General features: G+C 40.8%; 1 protein-coding gene across 9 annotated transcripts in view; it reads left to right on the forward strand.

Moving 5' to 3' along the window:
• Positions 1–22,157, forward strand: part of LOC136445625 (INO80 complex subunit D-like) — a 31,705-nt gene extending 9,548 nt beyond the window's left edge. For 3 of the 9 annotated variants that reach the window (XM_066443744.1, XM_066443746.1, XM_066443748.1), the window contains exons 2-11: positions 4,093–4,173; positions 11,760–12,009; positions 12,357–12,943; positions 14,242–14,338; positions 14,813–15,049; positions 15,497–15,612; positions 15,929–16,062; positions 16,312–16,547; positions 17,309–17,544; positions 18,504–22,157. In XM_066443744.1, the coding sequence (XP_066299841.1) occupies positions 4,093–4,173; positions 11,760–12,009; positions 12,357–12,943; positions 14,242–14,338; positions 14,813–15,049; positions 15,497–15,612; positions 15,929–16,062; positions 16,312–16,547; positions 17,309–17,544; positions 18,504–19,465 (2,936 nt within the window). In that variant the 3' untranslated portion in view covers positions 19,466–22,157. Of the gene's footprint in view, positions 1–4,092; positions 4,174–7,776; positions 8,056–11,759; positions 12,010–12,356; positions 12,944–14,241; positions 14,339–14,812; positions 15,050–15,496; positions 15,613–15,928; positions 16,063–16,311; positions 16,548–17,308; positions 17,545–18,503 lie in introns of those variants that run through there. The other 6 variants (XM_066443745.1, XM_066443749.1, XM_066443750.1 and 3 more) reach the window with 3 other exon arrangements.
• Positions 22,158–23,469: the final 1,312 nt, after the last annotated feature.

Genomic DNA, 23,469 nt, shown 5'->3' on the forward strand with positions numbered 1-23,469 from the left:
GAAGTAGGTTAGGGAGGTGACACTGAGTGGAGATAAGGTTTAGTTTGGGTAAATAAAATTCAAGTACCAGTATATGTCAATAAAGCCTATGGCAAACATGTGTAAGGAAAATACTGTAGATACGCTTACTTTTGCGGCAGTTTTATTTTGCGGTAGGAGGGAAAAGAGGTTTTCGCGGGGTTTCAAATTCGTGGTCGAAACAATTCTGTAGAACAATAGTTATACATTGGGAAAGCGTATTCGCAAGGAAAAGGAAAGGAATGGAATCTCGAACCAGTTTAGCTCAAATGAACTCAATGAACAGATGAGCTACTCTTCCACTGGTTGTGACAGAGAAGACAGACGTTACATACAGTATTTATAGGTTCATTGTACCAGGGAAATTCCCCTAGCTCTTTTCGACAAGCACAATGAACAGTGGACCACGGCTTCACTGCGACCTTTTCCGGTAGCGTTAATGTCGGGTGAGCGACACAGCCGGGATCGGACCCGGGGCTTCTAGTTCCAGAGGCAAGATCGCTAACCACTGGACTACGCACGCTATGTGGGAAAATGCGCAGTGTTATTACTTTGCGGTAGAGAGGTCGCCACGAAAAGTTTCAAGATCACCAGTAACCACATGATCAGCTACCGGTACATGTAGCAGACAATACAAACAGCTTATGATAAGAACAGTGGAATCGGCTCATTTCAGGCCAAAAGAAATAAATCAAATTTTCGTTCCAAGTTCTTCCAACATAACTCTCCTCTCTGAGACTAAACACTTCTAAATTTCTCTTGTAATTTGTTATTCTTGTCCTATTCTCTTTGTCTGTTAAGTGAAGTGTTATTCTTTTGTCTGTATTGTTTTTTCTTTTAAACGTAATGAGACAAGCTGATCACCACTTCCTAAGAACGAAAGTAGGGTTTTACTATTCATTATAATTGTTCACTCCCACGAAGGTTAACGTTGGACCTTGTATAATTTATGACTTTTACTATACCACACCCATATTGGTGTAGTGTTATATGGTGCTATTGTGTGCTACAGTCATGTGGTAAAAGAAAGTGCTTGTCTTGCTTGGGACTCAAAAATGATTAAGGTATGCAACTGGTAATGGTTTACAGAACTTTTGCAGACTTGCAGTAACAAGAATTCAAATACCTGAATCTTATACTAGGTAGATAGAGTTCCATTGTAAGAAATTCTGCCTCACGAGACAATTGGTTGTAGCATTCAATCAAACGAGTTATGGCTTATTACCATTTTATTGGTGGTGAATAAACTAGATGTATTATATAGATATAAAGGTCTGGGTGCCTATGCACTTTTGTGTAATCGAAATTGGAGCTGTGTACGTTATTTTTGACTCGGTGCACCAAGAAATATTTGTGTAGAATAACGTCTACTATGTACATTTTCGTAAAGGTATTATTGTTACATATTTGTACACTATACGTGACGGTACAGGCTTTTCTTGATATTCAACTGTCAGAAAAAAATTATAAAACCTTTGTTGTAGTATTTGTAGTAGAATTTTTAAGCTATAGAATTTAAGTTTATCGCAATTTTTCAAAGCCTGAAACTATGTTGGCACTATGCCTGAAAAATCGAGTGCCTGCAACTCTATCTGGACAAGAGTTCTCTTTCATTTTGCTGACATTTTACTTTATGTCAAATTTTTTCCTGTGCACCTAAAGTTTAGATTATTAGTTGCACCAGTGCACAATCATATTCCCAGAAATGAGTTTCAAGCCCTGACGTAGTTATATCAGGACCCTTGGTATCAGCCCTGGAGCAGCTGTATTCTGTGGGAGCCTTGTGGATTTGAGAAATAGGATCGGCCGATATTGCGTTCTAGATACTCGCAATATCAGGCCAGTAGGGGAGGATGGGGATTTGATAAGGTGCTCCTTCGCAGCATTGAGAATATCTCTGTTTATACTATCAGATATATGTAAACCGATAACTGCTGACAAACCATTCTTGTGATAGTGTTCTCTAGCGTCAATGAATAAACTCTGATACCTCTATTTTTGTTGCAACGCAAAACACGAAGCAAGAACTAAGACATTGAAGAATAGGACTGTAAATTGATTAATTTTTGCAGGGATTTAATTTCGCAGTAGGAGGCTTTTCATGAAAACTTGCACCTGACCCTGTTCACTCCCTGAAATTGTGCACCAAGTTAAAAAGATTCCTCTGAGATTCTATTTTCATGTTGTTTTTCTAATCTAGCATTTTTTTTAAATTTGTTTATTCCGTTAACCAAGAAAATAAATTGGTGTGGCCTAAAGCTGGAAAAAGCCCTGGGTACCCAGCTCTAGTTGTGACATGCAACTGGTGAAAATGTATTTTTGTAAGCCCAAAATGACATATTTAACAACGAAACCCAATTGCACCATCATGTAATCTCCAAGCAGATCTCCACGGTGCGAGAAGCTCCAGTCAGCCAGGGAAGTTGTCAGGGTTGCTATAAATGCTTTGAGACTACCATCATGGGCTCCCAAACAATGAGTGGGACGGAAAAAAACAACTTAAAGCTGGAAAAAGCCCTGGGCACACAGCCCCACTTGTCAAAAATCCGTCAATATCTATCTGTCTGAGGCTCCTTGCGATGTCATGACACCGATTATACCCGTCTCTGGGGTCTGTCAGTCGCCGTTCAGTTGATGGATGGGGAGTTTATAGCATACTGGTATTTATGGAGACCCTCCAGTTTTACAAGAGTGATTACTGCATTTTTCATGTGGAAAGTGGCATCGGTAAATGTCATGGCCATGATAGTTAAAGCACTGCTTTCTTGTAATTATCATTAATAACTTTATTGAAGTCCATTCCTAAAGGCTTGTACATAGTATTTAAAACAAGCAGACAAATAAGGTACATTTAAACTGTGTCCTTAGAAAGAAAGTAAATGCCTTTTAATGCAACGAAAACATTCTCACCTTCCAATGTGTTGCCAAAAATTATGTTCTAATCATTGTACAATTTGTAGGCTTAATTCAATTTTTCCAATTCTTTTCCTTTGTATCCTGACCACCCTTGAACTTGGGAAATAGAACGTTCCTAACAGGCTGAACGTCCTCGACCTTTTCTTTTGGATTCCAGAAAAAAAGATGAAATCAAAAAGATATTTATAAAAGCAGCACCAGCTACAGTTAAGACAGTGTAGCATTAGATTAGCCGGTCCTTTCTTTGATCTGCCTTCTCTACCCGCATGGATTCGACATCTTCCAAAAAGGATTTGAAGTTGCCATGGTAACCATCACCTATGGTGATGCCTTCAATGAGTTGTCCTTTCCTCTCAAAGAGGGCGATCTATATAGGTTTTTCTGAGAAAACCATTGACAGGAAACGTGTGTAGGCGTGCTTGTAGCTGCTGCGGTGCTAAAGACGTATGTGACCCCAATTGCTTGTAAAAGCTGGCATTAGAAAGTTATTTCTTTGTCCTAAGGCCACACCAATTTATTTTCTTGGTTAGGCTACATCAATTTAATTTCTTGGTAAACGGATTCTTTTTTTGATTTTAGCACAAGGACATCATTAAAACAGAAGGCTGGGGCATTAAGGCAGAAACTTGCACCTGACCATGTTCACTCCCTGAAACTGTGTGCACCAAAGTACAAACTTTCCTCTGCGATTCTGTTTTTATGTTGATTTTTTCAATCTGGTATTTTTTTTAATCCGTTAACCAGGAAATTCAATTGGTGTGGCCTTAACGGAATAAAAAAAATGCTAGATTGGAAAAACAACATGAAAACAGAATCTCAGAGGAAAGTTTTTACTTTGGTGCACTTACATGTAGTATCAGGGAGTGAACAGGGTCAGGTGCAAGTTTTCACCCCAGCCTTCTGTTTTCATGATTTTTTGTTGTTGCTAAGATTAAAAATAAAAATCTGCTAACCAAGAAATTAAATTGGTGTGGCCTAATGCCACTCAATGTGCGGTTGACGTAAAGGGGTCACACTTAGAGGTGATTTAGCTTTTCTTGGAAGACAAGAACATACATAAAGTCTTCAATGTAGCGTAAGTACTGAAGTATATTAGATTTGTGATCTAAGGCAGCACCAATTTAATTATTTATATACTTGGTTCTTGGACATTTCTAGATATGGCAAGACATCAAGAGGAAAACAGATCTATTGGGCTGGGAGGAAAACATGCACTGACCTTGCCCAAACCAGGTAAATGTAAGTACCAAGATGCCGTAGATACTGTAATTCTTGATTTGTTAACTGTAACTTAATTTTAGCTGATTTAACAGTCACTTGTCATCCGCTAAAATTTCATCATAGCTAATATTTGATCACTAATATTTGAGATAGTAATGTTTGTTCCCACCGTTGAAATTAAGTGCCGTGATCTACTCCATTTGCCCACATCCGCTGTATTTTCCTGCCGCTATATTAAAATGATTAACAGTAGTATTATGTTTTTAAATTGAAGAACTAACCAATTGAATTGGGTTGGCCCACAGACATGTAAATGTGAAGTCATGCTGACATTTCTTAATACTACATGTACATGTAGGTTGAATGTTTGATGTTAAAGGGTTGACAAGCATTAGAGTTATTGAATGATGATTATAGAGTTGTGTTTTTAATTTTTTTTTACATGTGCATTTATTTTTTCTAATTACTTCATTGAATGAATGTATTGTTTTTGGTATGTCTGTCTGCTTGCTTGTCTGCTTTTGTTGTTATATTTTCCATATCATACTCGTCACTTTAACAGTAGAGTGACAGTAAGTGATCAATGGCACATGTAATTGATTAGTTAATCAAAACATAATTTGCATAATTAATGCAACTGAACCAGACATAAGAGAAAGTCGGAGTATTTTACGAAGGTTTGAGATCTTTAACCTCTTGTTCCTTTTTGAAGACAGCTGCTTGAGATACCCAACCTGTAGTTTTTTCTCTGTTTTTTTTGACTTGACAAATAGTACTTGTGCTAAGTGTGTACTAATTGTGTCTGTACATGTACAAGCTGAAGGGAAAGACTACATGTACTTAAAACATTCCATTTCAATTCAGGTGCCATCCACAATGATGGAGTGACTATTGCGAGTGTCCATTCAAGTGAGTCCGTTCTGGGTAGACCCTGCAAAAATCAATGGACAGAAAGAGAGAACATTGCCCTTTCTAATAGCCTCCCCTTTTCCTAACGTGGGTAGAATTTATGTACGCACTACGGCTTTGTACATGTATTTTCAGTTTGAAGGTTGTTACTAAGGTCTCTTTTACACCAAGGACATTATTGCTATATAATGTCCTTGTTTACCCCAAACGCCAATCGTTGAGTGACCATTGAACAATCAAAATTGGAATTGTGTGAATATTGATTTTATAATTGGAATATGGTGCACGATGCAAATTTAAAGTATAATTTAAAAGACAACAAAACATTAAAAAAATTGTTCTTTGAGTATGGAATTTGTTGAGTGTTCTGTCAAATATTCAGTCGCACAGCGGTCTCAGCCTCTTGTGGAAAGGGGATGGTATTTATACGATTTCGAAAGATTTGCTCCAAACGTATGGTTCAAATTTGTTTACACTAGTTTCTTATCATCATATTGATTTTTAGTAGATGCTTCTTCACTCACAATTTTGCATAATTACTTCAGTTGATTGTATCTTAACTCACAGTTTTGCAGTTTTCAGAAAAAAAGGGTTTCATGCCATCATATCAAGCTGTTTGGTCACACAAGTGCAACTGCATGTTCCAGCTTTTCAACTTTATTGCTTAGCAATTTCAGATGATACATGGTATAGCAACTAGGGGCTAAGTTTAATCTAGACCAAGCCATATATTTCTGTACATCTTAAGAAAATTTAGGTCAATGTTAACAGGAATTGTACATGGCAAACACTAGATGCAAACAGACGATTGCTTTAAGTTATAGTTTCATCAATGTATAATACAGTTACATATACTGATATAGATGTACAAAATGTATATTGTATAATACATATTCTGATTTATGCCTTTTACAGTATCTCTCCTATACAGTCAGGTAGGGTTGATATATTAGCCTGTTTCCGTATATATGTAGGCTGCAAGTATATCAGATTCTACAAGGTGTATCTTAAAAGTATAACTGTAATCTCCAGTCTCCTGAGTTGGTCAGGTTGGTTTGTGGGTCTCTTGTGGCTTTTTCTGTGTATCTACATCTCACTAGAGAGAGATGTAGAAATGCAGAAAAGGCCACACGAGACCCACAAAACAATCCTCACAAACTCATTGGCTTGGAGGTTACCCTAAGTGTACATAACTGACTTCTACCGACATAAGAGTGGTTAGAGTCAGACTTAGAGTAAAATAAATCAACAAAGGATGATGAAAACAAATCAAACTCTATCGATTAATGATACAGTAAATTTTGAAACTTTCGCAGTATTTTTAGTTTCGCGGGTTTCCACAGTAACCTGTCTTCTGCGAATTCAGGACACTACAAATGTGTTTCCTTAAAGTTATTCTGTATTACTACTGTACCAGGACTCGAAATTGATTTTTGGAAACAAGTGCACTGGTGCACCCAACCAAAAAAAATAGGTGCACAGAAAGAATTTTGGGTGCACCACATAAAATAAAAGTTGAATGTCGGAGAAACATAATTGCAAAGTTTAACAATCTAAAGGACTTCAATCTATAATTCTATAACTAACTTCAAAATTTAGAACAAGCAATACAGTAAAAGAGTATTGCTTTTTGTGATACTTTCATTTCAGTATATTCTGTATACTAGTGTACAATAGTACCTTTATCCTATAGCATAAAATAGGTGCACCAATGCACCCACAGTCAAAAATTAGGTGCACAGCTCCAATTTTGGGTGCACACAGGTGCACGTGTACCCAGTATTTCGAGCCCTGTGTACTATAGAATTGTTTCGACCGCCAATTCAAAACACTGCAAAATCCACCCTTTCTTTCCTACTATGAAATAAAACCACCACAAAGATAAATGATTATACAGTACTACTGCAGGTTTGGGCGTGGTGAAAGCGCAGCATAGCATCAGCAGCTGTGGCTGGGTATGAATCACTTTTGTGTAGGATCAATAATGCGATAACCGGGGAAATCTCAGGTCAGATACGGTCATGCCTCCCTAGCCGTAGATTGCTACATTGTAGCAATGCTTCATCACCCTCTACAGTAGTTTAGATGAAGGATTTGGATCATCCAAAAACGTGTGTTGCTTTCTTTATGAAATTTTTTGGTTACTGTAAATGCATTTAAGTTCTCATGATTTTTATTTTGCAGTAGGGAGAAATGGAGTGTTCGCGGTGGTTTTAAGTTCTCATTTAAAACAATAGTAGCGCTACAGTCATAAGTGGGTAAAAAGTTTTGGGGTGGCTTTAACTTGGCGCTGAAGAGTTCACCGCGAAAACTGTGAACATAAAACCACCGCAAACATTTCTGCATTTACAGTGCAGCTCAGTGAAATCTGTCAACTAATCTCCAGATGTTGGGGTAGTAACGTTTTCTGAACTGCTGGCTTTTTGATCCAATGTTGGGGTAGTTGTCATTTTAAAATCTTGCACCCGACATCTGCTTGGAGCTTTAAGTTTAACTACTGTAAATGTTGTTATATTTGCAGTAGTTTCATTTTTGCAGTGTCTCTCCACCACGAAATGATGACAACTCGAGTATGTGTTTTTGTGCTACAGTTTTGTTGTGATTGAGAACTTAAAACACAGTGAAAACCTCCTTTTTGCTCCAGCCGCAAAATTAAGACCATGCAAAAGGAAATGAACTTACAGTATACAAGACATGTACATTCAGGTCACTTGTGTACTGCATACGTTTGATGTACATGTTTACCAAACCAGAGTAATCTAGACAAAGTGTTTATACTGTATTGAGGGCAAACTTCCTCTTTCTGGCTTCTAGCATTAGCAACAGTCTATATTTATCATCCTTTAAAGTAACCACAGCGATCGGCAGGTCTATTTGTGGAGTGTTACTTCCTCTTGCATTTTAACCAGAACACATCACTCAGTTCCCATCCTCCAATACTAAGTACTTAAAAACACTCAATATTAACAAGCTGATCTTCTAAAATCTAAGGTACGTTTTGTCTCGAATCAGACTTTTACTGTACACTGTCAACCTGGCCATGGAGCCGTTGGTGCATTTACCTAAGTAGATTGATAATGGTCTGTGTAGGATCTATGGAGCAAAACAGGTGATTCGACCAGCAAACCTCCCGGACTATTCCATTTCTGTAGCCAGGGGTGGTGAATTTTTTTCTTGTGAGCTTCTAGTGGCAGATCTTTAATTTCTTCTTCATTCCGAAGCGTTGTGATTTCTTTTATATTCATGTAGATATCGTTGAATATTTTTGCTTATCCCAAAGCTACTTGAAATTTGAAAATTTTGTAAATTGCTGCACGGACATAGAAGAACTGTCTGATTGCATTGTCTAAATCTAAGCATTGTTTGAAAGCTACGTGTACTTGTATCTAGCGAGGATGCCCCAAAAGAGATACTGTAATCAGTTGTGAAATAATCATTGACATTATACTAAGATGCATGCTTTATAATTAGAAGCAAGTAGCAGGCTTTGAAAGACAATTTGATTGTAGATGTAGATGTATTTCAAGAATTTTGTATGGCCCAACCAATGATAAACCATTTCCTGTGTTTTAGCCTCTCCAACAAAATCTGCACATTTAAATGTAAGCGCAAAGCTACCCTACGTTAATATGTTTGAATATAGGCCATAGTTGTCCCTACATTACATTTGACCATATTTGGTTAAGGACTTAAGGTGTATTTTGATGACTCAGCATTATGAGCTTTTTACAGATTTATGCCATTGTGAATGGATAAAGGCTCACAGATTCCCATTTCCTGTTTACACGATCTCTCCACCTCTCGATCAGTTTCTTGGAAATGCTTGCAAGAAAATCCATCTTGGTCAGAATTCAAAATACAATTCCACTGAGTATAGAGATGATTTAGATTTGAAGAAGTCAATGATTTAAAATTTGAAATATATTTTTACAGCAGAAAACTAAAGCTATTAAATTTGTATACAAACTGTATGGCATAAAATATAATTTAGCTCAAACAATTATCTTTGTCAGAACACGTCTTAGGTAGAACTAGAACTAAAGATTCCTTAAACACATCATGTTAAAGAATTTATTATTACGGCTTTTGAATAATTGTAATCTATTGAAATGTAAATGTGTTTTACTGACGTTAGCCACATTTTGTATTTGTTACAAATGTATGCAATTTAGGTCATGACTGTGGTGTATACATTATTTTCCTACTAAACAAGTAATTCATAGATTTGAATTTAAGAGTATGAGCTATAGATTATAGAACTGTACATTTCTTGTCTGTATTAGCATTTAAACCCTTGATCATTAGGTAGTATCGACAATTATATTTTGAAAAGGTCATACTTTTATAGAGTAGCTTTCACCTGAACTGCTAACTATGTAGTATGAGTGTGTAGTGATATACTGTATCTACAATGTACCTGCATCTGCCCAGGCTAGTTAAAGACCAACAAGATGGCAGCTCAGGTACCTAACCATTCATAATGCCAGAGTTCATACAACTTACTAGCTTCCAGCAAAGCGCCATGACATTTCCATTGCATTTCAAGGATCACTTTCATCCTAATCGGAAGTAACCTTAATGGCAAAATAACACTTAAAAGTCCTTCAAAGTTCTATATTTATCAGTTGTTGAAATGGTAGAATCTTCAGTTTTGGTCCTGGATAAGATGCTGTACAATGTAAGTTCTTCTATCTTTTTGGGGATTTATGATTAAAGAAAGTATTTTAAGTTCGCGTTTGAAAACAATTGTGTAGTATAGCAGTTATGTATTCAGTACTCAAAATGCTTTTTTCGGCCAGACGGCAACTAGAGAAATGCATATTCATGGCATCAAAGTTTGGAAATAAAATCACAGCGAAGGTGCGAACATATGCAGAATAACAGTAGTCAAAAGTTCTGAGCTTCAAACTCAGTTGAGAACACTTCCTATAGCTATGTGACTTTTTAAACTGGATCTCTTACAAATACATACTTAATGGCTATTTTTTTCGCCATCAATTATTTATACCGGGAACCTTTTGAACATTCATGACTTTCCATATTTTTTTTAAACAGAGAAAGAATTTATTTTTCCTTCAAGAAGATAACACAAGCCTTACATGTAAAAGTGTATGTAACCTGGTTTGACATTTGATGGATCCCATGGAGGCTTGGATTATGGTGATTTTCTCTTTGGGAAATCCATAGACCTTGTTATGAACGCTGATTTATCATTGGCATAGACTCTCTAGTTTAGAAAGCTTGTAGTAAACGTGCCATTTACTGTGGAGATGAAGTAAAAGACTCATGATAGAAATGTTGTGCGAGATTGAATGGCAAGGAAACAAAAGTCCTCTGCTATTTGCCGCCGTGGAATCCCTGCATATAGCAGATAACAAGATTCGAAATGGTAAAAGGAACATTTTTAAAACATACCCCCTTAAAGGACTAAAAGAAAAAGGTGCAGGTACGCAGAAAAAACGTATTTGGAGCCCTGATATAGAAATGATGGGTGTTTAGATAAACCCAGAAGTGAAATCAGCGCACTGGGTCAATACACCGACATTCACGAGCGTTAAAGGTCGTAATTTCACGCCAGAATCCTCTTTTACGACCACGCTGGGCTGTTTAAGGTGATGTGTTATGTGAGGGTAACATTTATGGAGGTATAAATATGGAATCCAAATTGTAAATCTGCTTTGGTTTCTTGTGGGGCATTAGCTGTGATTTTGACTTTAGAAATTGAATATCATGTACAATTGGGGTTTATGTTAAGTTGATGTGTAAGTTTGTGATTCATATTCTGTTTTGTCTCTGAAAATATCTGATTCAATAAGCAAAAAACGTTGCCATTACTGTCAAGCATGTACTTCTTGTACTACTAGTACTACTACTTGTGACTACCTCTGCATAGGTTACCAGGCCATTGTGGCCACTTTTTTGTGTGGGTTTGTAGATTATTTCCCATTGACCAAAAGTGTTAAGCGTCTATTGTGCCCATTTTCGTCAAGTACGTACGTACCTGGAATGGTTACTATAGATATGTTTTTTGTGTGTGGGTTTGTTTTGCATAACCGGTAAGCCGCCTTTAGGCCTAATACACCAGATTTGTACGGTAAGTACAATCTTTAAAAGACCTGATTGTAAGGTTAAATTCACACAGGGATGGACACCTACTCTTTTTGATAAGTGTGGTGGGTTCTTTAACGTGCTCTGGGTTCTCCTCAAACGTGTGACCTCTGACTCAATGTCCCATCGGAGAGAACATCCCTAACGAAAACTAGGTACGCATTTTCATCCAGTCCAGTGAGGAAATACGTTTTAAGTTTTTCCTAAGGGCACAACACTGCGGCTTGCGCGGGATTTAAACCCAGAACCTTAAGATTTTAAGTCCCTAACCACATCAAGACTACCTTGCCACCTGTGGCTTGACTGTATCTTGACAGAAATTGAGATGATAATGTAAGTATGACTGTGCTATAGTGGCCGGCCCAACATCTGGCCCCCGCCCCAATCCCTGACAGCCGATAGGGTATTCCCCGGAAGAAAACAGCATTTCGTGTGTGTAGCGTGCAAAGCGCAGAAGTTGGGGGATTTCAGCTGTTTCGTGGGTTTCGTGAGGGAGGTCTGGGCTCAAACATTTCCGATTTTTACTGGGCTGAAAACCTCGTAGCTTTTGATGATAACACCAGTTCTGTTTTTTCCCTGTTCTCCAGCATCCAAGAGTAATGAGGCCACAGGCATTAGCATGTACCAGGGGAAACACATCCACTACTCGGAGGTAGACAACAAACCCCTCTGTTCCTACAGCCCCAAACTCTGTAAGCAGCGGCGGCTCAACGGCTATGCCTTCTGTATCCGCCATGTTTTGGAGGACCGCTCGGCGCCGTTCAAGCAGTGCGAGTTCGTGGCCAAGTACAACAACCAGCGCTGCACCAACCCCATTCCTAAGAGCCAGGACAGAAAGTAAGTCATTAAATCAGCTCGTTAGTGGTTGAAGTTACTTGTGGTAGTCAGGTAGTTAGTGACCCTGCCCCTAGAACTAGAAGCCGTGAGTTCAGATGCAGCTGTCTCACTCACCTGACATGCACGCTACTGGAAAGGGTTGCAGTTCTAACGACAGTGCGTTAAGCAATGGTCATTGTGCTCGTTGAAAGAGCTAATTTTTTCGGTACAATGAACCTGTAAATACTGTACATAATGTCTGTCTTCTCTTTTACGACCAGTGGAAGAATTAGCTCTTCAGTGAGCTTAACTGGATCTTTTCAAGTAAATGATGTTGATTTTTGTTCATTGTGCCTCTACCCTTGCAGCTACTGCAACAGCCACTTACAAGTGATGGGGCTGGCTCCCAAAAAGGAACGAAGGAAAACCTCGAAAGAAAAGATAAAAAAGGAGCCGGACAATATGGTGCACGTCGGCAACTTTCCCGCCTGGGACCCTGTCATGCCTCCGGTACCACCAATCACCATCAAGCAGGAGCCTCTCGACGAACCCGTGTTCCGCAAACCGGAGCCGCCCGCGAAGCAGGGCAAGTCCGTCAAGTCGCGGCTGCACAACAAAATCACTCAGAACAGACTAAAGAAGGAGGACTCGAACTGTCACCAGCTCCCGACCTTCTCAAGTTCGCACATGGCTGTGCCGCCCCCCTCCCCACATCTATCCCTCCACCCATTCCACACCGGTATGATGCCTTTCCACCCTTCGATACCCCCCTCCCCCTTGTCGTACCCCCTCCCCCCACCTTATATCCCTCCCACTGTGCCTTTCATGCCCGCGCGGCCCAGGAAACCGAGAAAATGCGTTCGGAAGTACCTCCACGAAGCGCGGAGGTCGGAGGTCAGGAGACTGATGAAGTTGTTGCAATGCAGAGAAGAGGCGAGGGTAGACCTGTTTTCATGTAAGTCAAAGGTCAACGACCTTAAGATTTATCCATCTATTTATTTTGATTTACACATCCATGGGCCTTTTTTGATGCCGAAAGAGAGCAGGCTTTCTGTGGACAACAATTGGGATTTCTCCAGCAAAAGAACCTGGGCCTGATATGTTAAAAATCACGAATCAGCACCCTAAAAAATGAAGCCTGAAAGATTGCAAAGGAGGCTAACAAGATAGAGCAATGGAAAAAACTGTGTAAACACTACTCTCCAAGCAGAGGATGTGTTCTGGCAGGGTTTTTAGGCGTTTTTAGGCGTTTTTGTTGGGCTTTCTACTTTGTCATTTTTTGGGGGTCTTTTTTGGGGTTGGCTAGACCAAAAAAAAGACAAAGTAGAAAGCCCGACAAAAACCGCTAAAAACACGTCAAAAACCTGCCGGAACCCATCCCCTGCTTGGAGAGTAGTTAACACCAGCTAGGTCATCATCCTAGACAACAAAATGTACAGTCAAAAGTGACATTTGACTATAACACAATTATATAACGTTGAAATTTTCATATTACATTCATTCATTCATTCATGTTTATTGCATGTTCATGCCCTTCCGGGCTAAATGCATTATAAGTAATACAATTGTGCATTGTAATAACAGAAAAAAAAATGAAGAAAACTATTCTATGTTCTATCTACTTCTAAAGTTTACACGCTACTTCTCTCTTCTTGAGACATTTGTACACGAATTACAAACATCTCAAGACTGAATTACAATCATATTATCAAATTGCAATATAGATAATCAAAATGACAATGGCAACTTGAAGATTACATTGATATTGCAATTACATTACTTAACATGCAATTACAACATTCTAAACCTCCTTTTTCATTATATCTAAAATGTTGTTTACTTTTGCACATAATACAATGTAAGATCAAAACACCCACCTCAAATTGCAATACTGTAAGTCTGAAATGTTCACAGTGGTTTTATTCTCGGTGTTTGTGTTGACCTACAGTGTATACACTGCAAAGTGATGATACCACAAACATGCATTTCCAATGTATGACTAAGCAATTTGCATTGAAATGTGTGTTTTCTCGGGTGGGTATAAATGAAATACAACACGGTGTATTCCGCATCACCCTCGGTCCAAACGGTCCAATTGCAAACGGCCAAACCTAAGGCAATACGGAATACACCATGTTACATTGTTATACAGGCCGACAGGGTTATCCAAGTAAAATAAAGGTACTACTACATGTTGTATTCTACGTATATCGAATGTGTTCAGGCTAATCAAGTTGATCTCTTCCTCTACAGTAATAGAGTCTTCAGACAGCGAGGACGAGTCACATGACTCGTTACCATGGCAACATTCCTGGTTCTCAGATGATTCTGAGGAAGAAGACTCGTCAGAGTGAGTGTTTTGTCTTTTTTCTAAATGTTTGATAATTAGTACACTGTGTGAATGTTGTTGTTCACCTTGTAGTGCCTAGTGGCACAAGTTTCCTTACTGTTTCAGTAGCAGGGTATGTTTTTACAGGGAGGGGTTGCTAGCCCTTTCCCTTTAACATGCTCTTTCATATTGTCCGTGTACAATCTTGATGTGCAAGGGACAGCATACAAAATATGTAAATTTTCAATGACCACTGTTGCCTTCGTCAGGATAAATAATGAGCGAATGTAAACTCGCAAGAGTTACATCAGACACATGACCTTATTGACACGTTCCTTTACGGATACATGACGTCATCAATTGGCCAAACTGGCCAGGAAGTTTATACCTTGATGTATGTCTTAGTGTTGGAAGAAAGTTTAGCATTTTACTATGATTACTACCAACACAGATGAGCTTCCATGATGAAATATGTCCTTGTTTTGCCCGTTCCAGTTCCGTGGACGCGTCCCCGGTCAGACCGCGGGACAAGCGGTTAGTCACGGTGCACCGTAGCCTGTGCAGAAAGTACACCCAGCTCCTGCAGTCCCTCAGGAGAAGTGCGGAAAAACAGGCACTCGACCAGCAGGAGTCACGGACAGTCCTGGGGTCCTACTGCTCAGACAGGAGAGAGACTGTGGAAGTGCTGAGAGAAGAGAGCAGACACAAAGACAGTGTGGTGGACAAACAAAGGTACATGTGTGTTCCATTCAATCTACAATGTACATGTAATATTGTTTATATATGTATGCCTGCCTGGCTACCTACATGGACTCAGGCCAGGTGCTGCCCCCTTGCTCCTGCTATATGTATTGCAGTTTGCAATAAAGTACAGTCCTCAGCTGCTGTTTCAGCAACTTCTAATACAAGTCCTTCCTGTATCATCTTTTGTCTTATTTTGAGGGGTCTTCCTTGTATCGTTTTGAGAAGGCATGTATGTTTCCCCTTGTTACCATGGTGATATGTTCTAGAGATGTGGGTGTGTCCCTTGTTAGCGTAGTAACATGTTGTACCTTCCCTTTCAGCCACAGACACTGTGAGAAGAAACATGGGTGTGTCCCTAGTTACCATGGTGATATGTTCAAAAGATGTGAGTGTGATCCTTGTTACCATGGTAACATGTTCTTCCTTCCCTTACAGCCACAGACCCACGGTGAGAAGAAGAGACGTGGGTGTGTCGAGGGTGTGTACGGGGGACTGGGAGGGACAGAAGTGCACCAGGAGAGCCCTCCCCCTCACAAGATTCTGTGTGCAACGTATCCTTTCATAGGAGTTCCCTCTATTGTTGTTCTCTTACAGTTTAGAGCCCTGACCTTTATTGATAAACGGATATCTATATACGTACGTAAAGCAGTGCATTAAAGGTCATTCTGTATGTTTGTAGGTTTGCAACCTTGACATTTTGATACATGAATGCAGATCAGAGAAAAGAATTATAATACTACCAAATAAAATGATTATTAGAAATAAGTAAAAAGGAAACGTACAAAAAAAGATGACATTGGAATACTGACACTAGGTTCTGTTGAAGTTTTGAAATATGCAGATAAGTTCCTTAACTGTAGTCCTTAGATGTGGGAGCGAATCCTGACCAGCTGCTATATCAGAGGTGCACGGCGAGGTTTTCGGACGGACGGCAGTGCAGCACGACCGTCTTCGACATCGCACACGAGAGACCACTCTGTCAGGAACACGCCAGGAAAAGGGTACGCTTTCCTGATATTTCTGAAGATTGTTGTAATGCAACTTTCCGTATTACATTCTCTTACAAAAGTTTAAAATGTATACCTAAATTGGGGGTATCTTGATACATGATCGAAGAGCTTTTTTTTTCTGCACTGCATCTTTTGTATGTTCTGCTATTCTGCTTGCTATGTTTGTCTTACATTCTTAAAGAGTGTCACAAGCTAAATGTTACTTATTTCACTCATCTATTGCTTTCTATCCCTTCCCAGGAGCTCTCCCAAAAGAGAGAAGCGGACAGAAAAGCGGCGGCAGCCCTTGCCGCGCAGCACGGGCCTCCCCCGAAGAAGCCACGGAAGAAGAGCAAGTCCTCGCACTCCAGATCCTCCAAGAAGAGCAAGAGTAAAAAGAAGAGGAACAGTCGGCCGCAGAAGCCAATCCCTCCGGCCAAGCCTGTCGGGAACAACGACATGTCGCTTAGCTTGGGGATCGATACGTCAGCGCTCAGGTACGCACACATGTCGCTTATCTTGGGGATCGATACGTCAGCGCTCAGGTACGCACACATGTCGCTTATCTTGGGGATCGATATGTCAGCGCTCAGGTACGCACACATGTCGCTTAGCTTGGGGATCGATACGTCAGCGCTCAGGTACGCACACATGTCGCTTATCTTGGGGATCGATACGTCAGCGCTCAGGTACGCACACATGTCGCTTAGCTTGGGGATCGATACGTCAGCGCTCAGGTACGCACGCAATAACAGCAATGAAGATGCCTCTGCCCCTAAGGCGTCGCCAAAAATAGCCAGCTTCCTATTCGCCAAGTGTGAACAAACTTTGTATTTATAGAAGTAGCTAAAATTGCTGTTCAAACAGTTCCTACCCTTTTTTCTTTCTGTCAAATACATTTGTTTTTAAAGAGGATTTCCCTGGCCTTGTCTTTCAATAACCTACTTCATCACAAAGCAATTTACTGCAGAAGATCTTAAAATGTTTGCGGTGCTTTAACTTGTTTTCACTTGAACCCCTTACCGCAAAGTCCTAACACCCCGCATATGTATTTTGTAAACCTATTGAAATATTTTTTCTAAGGATTATAAATTTTGAAATTTTCAAGGGGAGGACGCCCCCGGACCCCCCCCCCCCACAATACTCGTGTCTGTAGCCCTCATCCTCACACTTGCAGTAAGATGCCTCCACGTTGTAAAAAAATTCTGCCTAAAACCCTGTTTACCGTATCATGATGTTTCTGTGTTCTCTTTTGCAGCCCTGCCCCTGAGGGCATCGACCCCGATGACATCACGGAGGACCTGCAGGAACTGGACGGTCATGACATTGAAAAGTCGCTCGAACTTGACATCGACGACACGGACCTGAATATCGATAACGTCCAGTCTGCGCTTGAAGGGACGCATCACGCGCCGGGGTTGCTAGAGTCACATGACTTTGCCGACGTCCTCCCGAAGTTGCCGGAGGACTTGGAGGGTTTTGACTTCTTCACAGGTGGGAAATACTGCTGTGGTCACATTTTGGTTTCAAGGTGGAAACAATTTTATTAATATCTGTAAATCTGTAAATGTCTGCAGTAGGGGTGAATACCGGTTTGGCTTAATAAGGGCCAAGTCCAAGTTTAGGTCCAGAGATTTAGGTTCAGGTCCGGACCTGAACCTGGACCTGATCCTGTTCGGTGGATGTTTTGTTTTATTAGACCAATACTAAGCATAGAGAATTAATACTGACACGCACAACTATAAAAGTTTTTTGGTGAGAAGACTTTCAAGATAAACCAGTGTTTGATATTTGAATGTTACACTTATTTTAAATGCCTTTTTTGTCAGAGGGGAGACTCAAACACTTTGTATCAAACAAAATAGAAAAATATATTTGTACTTTGTTCAGGTTTTTTTGGACTCAGGTTTTAGGCTTTCAGGTTTTTTGGACTCGGTTCTTGGATGTTATAAAGGTCCGAATCAGGTCCAGCAAACCGGTATCCACCCCTAGTCTGCAGAGAATGAAGCAACATGCTATTGGAGACTTGGTGTATAGGTTTGCAATACAACAAACAGCATCACTTCCAAACTCTTTGAGAACCGCTCATTGAGAACTAGACAGTGGTCAACGAAAATTTGATCCTGTGTATACCTTAGTATTGGAAGAAAGTTTTACATTTTATTATAAAACTTTTGCTTGTTCCTTTAGGTAAGAACGGGGAGTTTGTTCCCACACGGGAAGAGGCCAAGAACTAGCCAGTGGTCGTCAAAAATTTGATCCTGTGTATACCTTAGTATTGGAAGAAAGTTTTACATTGTATTATAAAACTTTTGCTTGTTCCTTTAGGTAAGAACGGGGAGTTTGTTCCCACACGGGAAGAGGCCAAGAACTAGACAGTGGTCGTCAAATATTTGATCCTGTGTATACCTTAGTGTTGGAAGAAAGTTTTACATTGTTCCTTGTTCCTTTAGGTAAAAACGGGGAGTTTGTTCCGACGCGGGAAGAGGCTGAGGAGCTGGAGCGAGCCTTGGAGGCCGCCAACGACGTCGTGAAGAAGCTCCAGTCCAACAACGAGCTGCCGAGCCTCATCATGCAGGGAGACGGGCAGGACAATCACATGACTGGTCACATGATCAGTCAGGGCGGCGCGCTGATGGATCACGGGAGTCTGTCCTCCCAGTCCGCGCCCGCCATGGACGTGGGGTCGCTCATGAACAATGACCTTGGGAACAGCGACCTTCACAACATACGGGACGTGAACTCGTTTGACCTGGAGAACCCGGTTTCTCTCGCGCTGGTTTCGCCCAGCCTCAGCACCAATCAGGGCATGTTTCCGCCGCCAGGGCAGCTCAACAACGGCGTGGCGTCTCCGAACGACGCCTCGCGCCGCGGACAGGTAGACAATCAGTCGCCCATCCTGATGAGCCATATTCCCACGTCCTCGCAGGGCAGCCCCTACCACAACAACGACCAAAGACTTCTGGGGAATAACGGTCACTACGGTAACGACCTGGCCTCCCTCCCCACCAGTACGGAGGTCGGGACGCCGCAGAGACCCCCGTGGAGCTCGCTCAGCCCCAGCGAACGTAACATGATCATCGGCGCGGCGGGGCAGCAGATCCTAAACACGGCAGTCGGCCAGCAGCTGGTCAACGCGGGGATGTTCTCGCTGCCCGTGTCGTCGCAGGGCATCAGCTCCAAGTACCCGACCTCCGTGACCTTGGGACCAACGGCTGACCCCATGATGCTGAAACAACAGCTGGAGGGAGAGCGGCTGCCCGAGCACCTTTACTCACAACTGCAGCAGGCGCTGAACATGAACATGAACTTGGCTGCTCACAACAACGCCGAGAAAAACGCCGAGTCGTCGGGAGACCCCATCTTGAACAACTATTCCTCCTCGGGGGTGACTTTTCCCGCCAACGGACAATAACGGTGGTTCAGTCGCCTTGGAAACGGACAAAAACCTGTGTGTCGGTCGCCATGGTACCGGACAAAATCGGTGTGTCGGTCGCCATGGTAATGGACAAAAAACGGTGTGTCGGTCGCCATGGTAACGGAGAGAGTACCTGCGTTGTAGGACGTCCCGCGGTGGGTAGTGAACACTAGCACCCCCTAGCTACGGTGGAGTACAACTGTACTTAATCCCATACTGGATATATGGTGTCTTTCAATGTTAACAGTCTAGTCAACTGTATAGAATGTCTTGGTAGTTACTAGTCGACATTTACCTACGATGCTGTCTACCCTGCTCACCCCCACACTTCTAGTGGAGGCTACCGTGCTCCATACTGACTGATTGTAATGCATAACCTACTATTGGGTCAAAAAGGGGGGAATTTTAACTAGTAATTTTCATAAACAATGCCATGACATATGGTAGTTAAAGTCAGAAGCCCTGAATATCTTACTTTGGAAAGGTCCACTCTGAAGTAGGGGTGGACAGGTTAGACTAGCAGCTAAAATATATAATGAAAAAGAGTACTCTATCTTTGATAGGCCCTGGAGTAGGGCATGGATATATTTGATAGCTGTATACCTCTCTGTCAGGGATCTTTTCTTCCTTCCATCCTTCCCTTTTTCGGACTCCTGCGAGCGTCGTGGTTGTTTCTATGTGTGTACAGTGACAGAGGTCTATTTTACTGTTATGTGTATATAATGAACCTAATAGAAAAATTTTATCGCTTCAAATGTGGTAGAAGGACTCATGAGATGTTGTTATAATGTACATGTATGTCGAACTACTTGTGCGACGTTTTAAGGCACAAGCGGTCCATGATGACTATGTCAGCTAATTTATTAGATACGGCTCAGACAGAGAGAAAATGGGGTTGTATTGTAATTGGTTAGTGATGAAGGCAAGGCTTACGTTGTATTTTGCTTGTGGACATAAATTTGTGTCTGTATCTGTACGAATATTTTTGGACACTACGGAAAGCAGTCATGATACACAATGGGCAGACAAGGAGGCTATTTTGGGGGAAAGTGATACGATATACCGGTCTTTCCTATTCCCTCTCAAAGTGGATCCCTTCAGTCAAGCTAATCAAATTATCTGATCTAGAATCGGTCTATTTTCAACGTAGCAGGATTTTAAAAGGAAATTAAAGTTTCATGTAAACCCCAAAAGTAGCCTCCTTGTTGTATAGCCCGGCATAGTGTTGTCAGGGACAGTGCAGGTTATATACGTGCTTCAAGACTGCCATTCAACATTTATAGGGTTTTCTACTCTACGCCACTGTCCATTTTTCAAAATCACAAAGCCACGGTTCCAGAGTCAGAATAGAGGGGTTTTCAGAAAATCCTGGATTTTGTCTTCTAACCTAAGTAAATTTTTTTGTTGTATAAATTTGAATGGAAAAATATTCGATTTCAGCCAGAATACAAACACTTTTACCAGACGACAATGACTACTAGTGGAGGAAACATAAGAAAACTTGTGGAACTGGTGTTCTGTGAATAATGCTAGATTTCTCCGTGTTTGTGGCAGCTGTGGTTAACATGTGCACATTTTTGTTACTTCTAAAGAATCGCTGTTGTTTTGCTGTAGGTTTCATTTTCATGTTTTATTTGTTGTTATAGCAGGATTATTTGCATAATGTCATGTAAACAGCCCTTTATATGGAAAAGTATTCAAGTCAAAATAGCAGGGAACTAAACAGCATAAATGATAGAATTTTTCGTTACCTTTGCAACCTTTGACCTTTGGCATTACATCACGCACTTCTATACTATCCTCGTTGCAAATGGATAACGTCACCATAAGAGAATGAGCAATACCGGATCAACGATGGTACGATTACGGAATGTTTTTGTTTGTTTTGCTGGTATTCTAGGATATGTTGTCCTAAATCTCAAAGGCAAAAGCTACACAGAATGACCATATGCTAAAGTTGTGGTCTGATACTAGGAAAGGCCGTAGCGGCAGCGTAAGGGTGTTAAATGATGTATCGCTCTGGGTAGGCGTATCGAAAGGTTTTATAAAACATTCCAGCCCCTTTTTCTTCTCAAAAAAAAAACTTGCTGAGCTAAAATTATTTTGAGGAAGTAACATATCTAGTACTTTAAGGCTTTCAAGTGTTTTTGCTTGTGGGGAAAACAGCCTTAAATACAACCATTTTGTTTTTAAAAAATTGTCTCTTAGAAGGTTGAAAATCTATTAGCAGAGTGAAACAAGGAAGGGAAGTTTTTCCAGTTTTCAGAAAACAAAATCGAAATTTTCCTCACTCTTGGGGTTTCAGGAAGATTTTTGCTTGCCTGTAGGATTTGCTTCATCTTGTTGCATATACGTTGCTTTGCTCCATTGTCAACATCATAGAAGTAAGCTACAGTGGAGCAAGTTAACCAAGCCTGATGCTCGCAAATCTACCACCCATGGTTTCTAGAGTAACCATTTGGCTCGCCGCTGAGGTGTCGCCAAGAAAAAAATCAACCAATTTCAGGAAACTCTCAACAAAGGGTACAAGCTCTGCTGATTAGAACCTCGAGACAATTTTTTCTTGTGAAAGATACGGATGAATTTGTTCTGATAGGGCTTGTACTTAGGTGGTCCATTGGTATCGTGCACCGTGGTTCTGTCTTTATATACACTCTCCATGCAATAAAATCTATTTTCTTATAAACTGGCCACTCGTGTTGTCTTTACTGTACATTCGCTGATGAAGGTTAGACATCCAGGTAATAAGATATGCCAAAAATTGTTGTTACTCAAGCCACTGGATATTTTTTTTTTCCTTAGCCACTGACGAAAGAGTAGATGCTGTCTGAAACATTTGACTCTCGAAATTTTATGCAGTTGCTTGAGTAACTATTTTTGACGTGACATGTTTACTGTACATTGAATACACGTACCACATCTACCAAGTAATATAATTCCACCATTGTACATAATTCTGCCACCCTGAAAAGACACGTCCAAACAGATCTCCAACCGAACGTTCCCCAGCATAATGCACTCCTGCATATCTAAACTGTGCATACCTGGAGGGTGCTGCACTAGAGATCTCTCAAACCCACTTTTTTAAAGTGACAGATGTATGTAACCTGCCAGATTCATGTTAATGGAGGTTATACATTTCTTTTGTTGGAACCAAAGGTGACACCAATCTATTTACCTGGTTCTCAAACATTTTGACGTTGAAAAAATAGCAAGAGGTCAACATGGGAGGCCAGAACAGAAAACTTGCTCCTGAGTTTATTCACTCCCTGGGTATTAATGCAAGGTAAGGACTTTCCATATAAAAGGTATTGCCTGCATACAACATACTGTACAAGTATAAAGTAGTTTGATTTTAAACCAAGTCAGACCAAGAAGGTTTAGCACATCTCCATATAACCTTGATCAGACCATGTTTTCCTGTTGGCACACCCTCAAAGCAGTATTGAGCTACTGTCCAAGCAGAGGAGTGAGCTGCGGTGTTGTAACTCTCGAGTGAGCCTGTCATAAGCGCCATCTGCCGGACCTGGTTGGTATTGCAGATTAGGTGGTTGAGCGGCGTTTGCGTTACACAGACTACACCACCGTTGTCGTCGCAACATACGACATTTTATGGTGGTACAATCTGTGTACCGCAAATGCCACTGTCCCTGGCTAGAATCACGGACGTAGCATGTCAGAATACGAGATATCAAAATCGTACGTTCTGCTGCAGTACCGCGGAAAGCCGCTCCTAGCAAGAGGCCCATACATAATCTAACCATTTCTTCCTTTTGCCAACCCCTACCGACATACGAAATATCATGAAGATCCATCCATCTCGAATTATACTGTTCACAAAGAAAGAAACACTGACAATACAAACAAACACACGCACCCGGTCACATAACCTCTTCTGGCAATGAACAAATTCGGGTCCTTTGCATTTGGGACGATAAGCCGTAGACATTTAGTCTGTAGGTATTTGGGCAGGTTTGTTTGCATGTCAGTTGGATTGATAA

Source organism: Branchiostoma lanceolatum, chromosome 12 (genome assembly GCF_035083965.1).
Source record: "Branchiostoma lanceolatum isolate klBraLanc5 chromosome 12, klBraLanc5.hap2, whole genome shotgun sequence".
In the NCBI taxonomy this organism is placed as follows: Eukaryota; Metazoa; Chordata; class Leptocardii; order Amphioxiformes; family Branchiostomatidae; genus Branchiostoma; species Branchiostoma lanceolatum.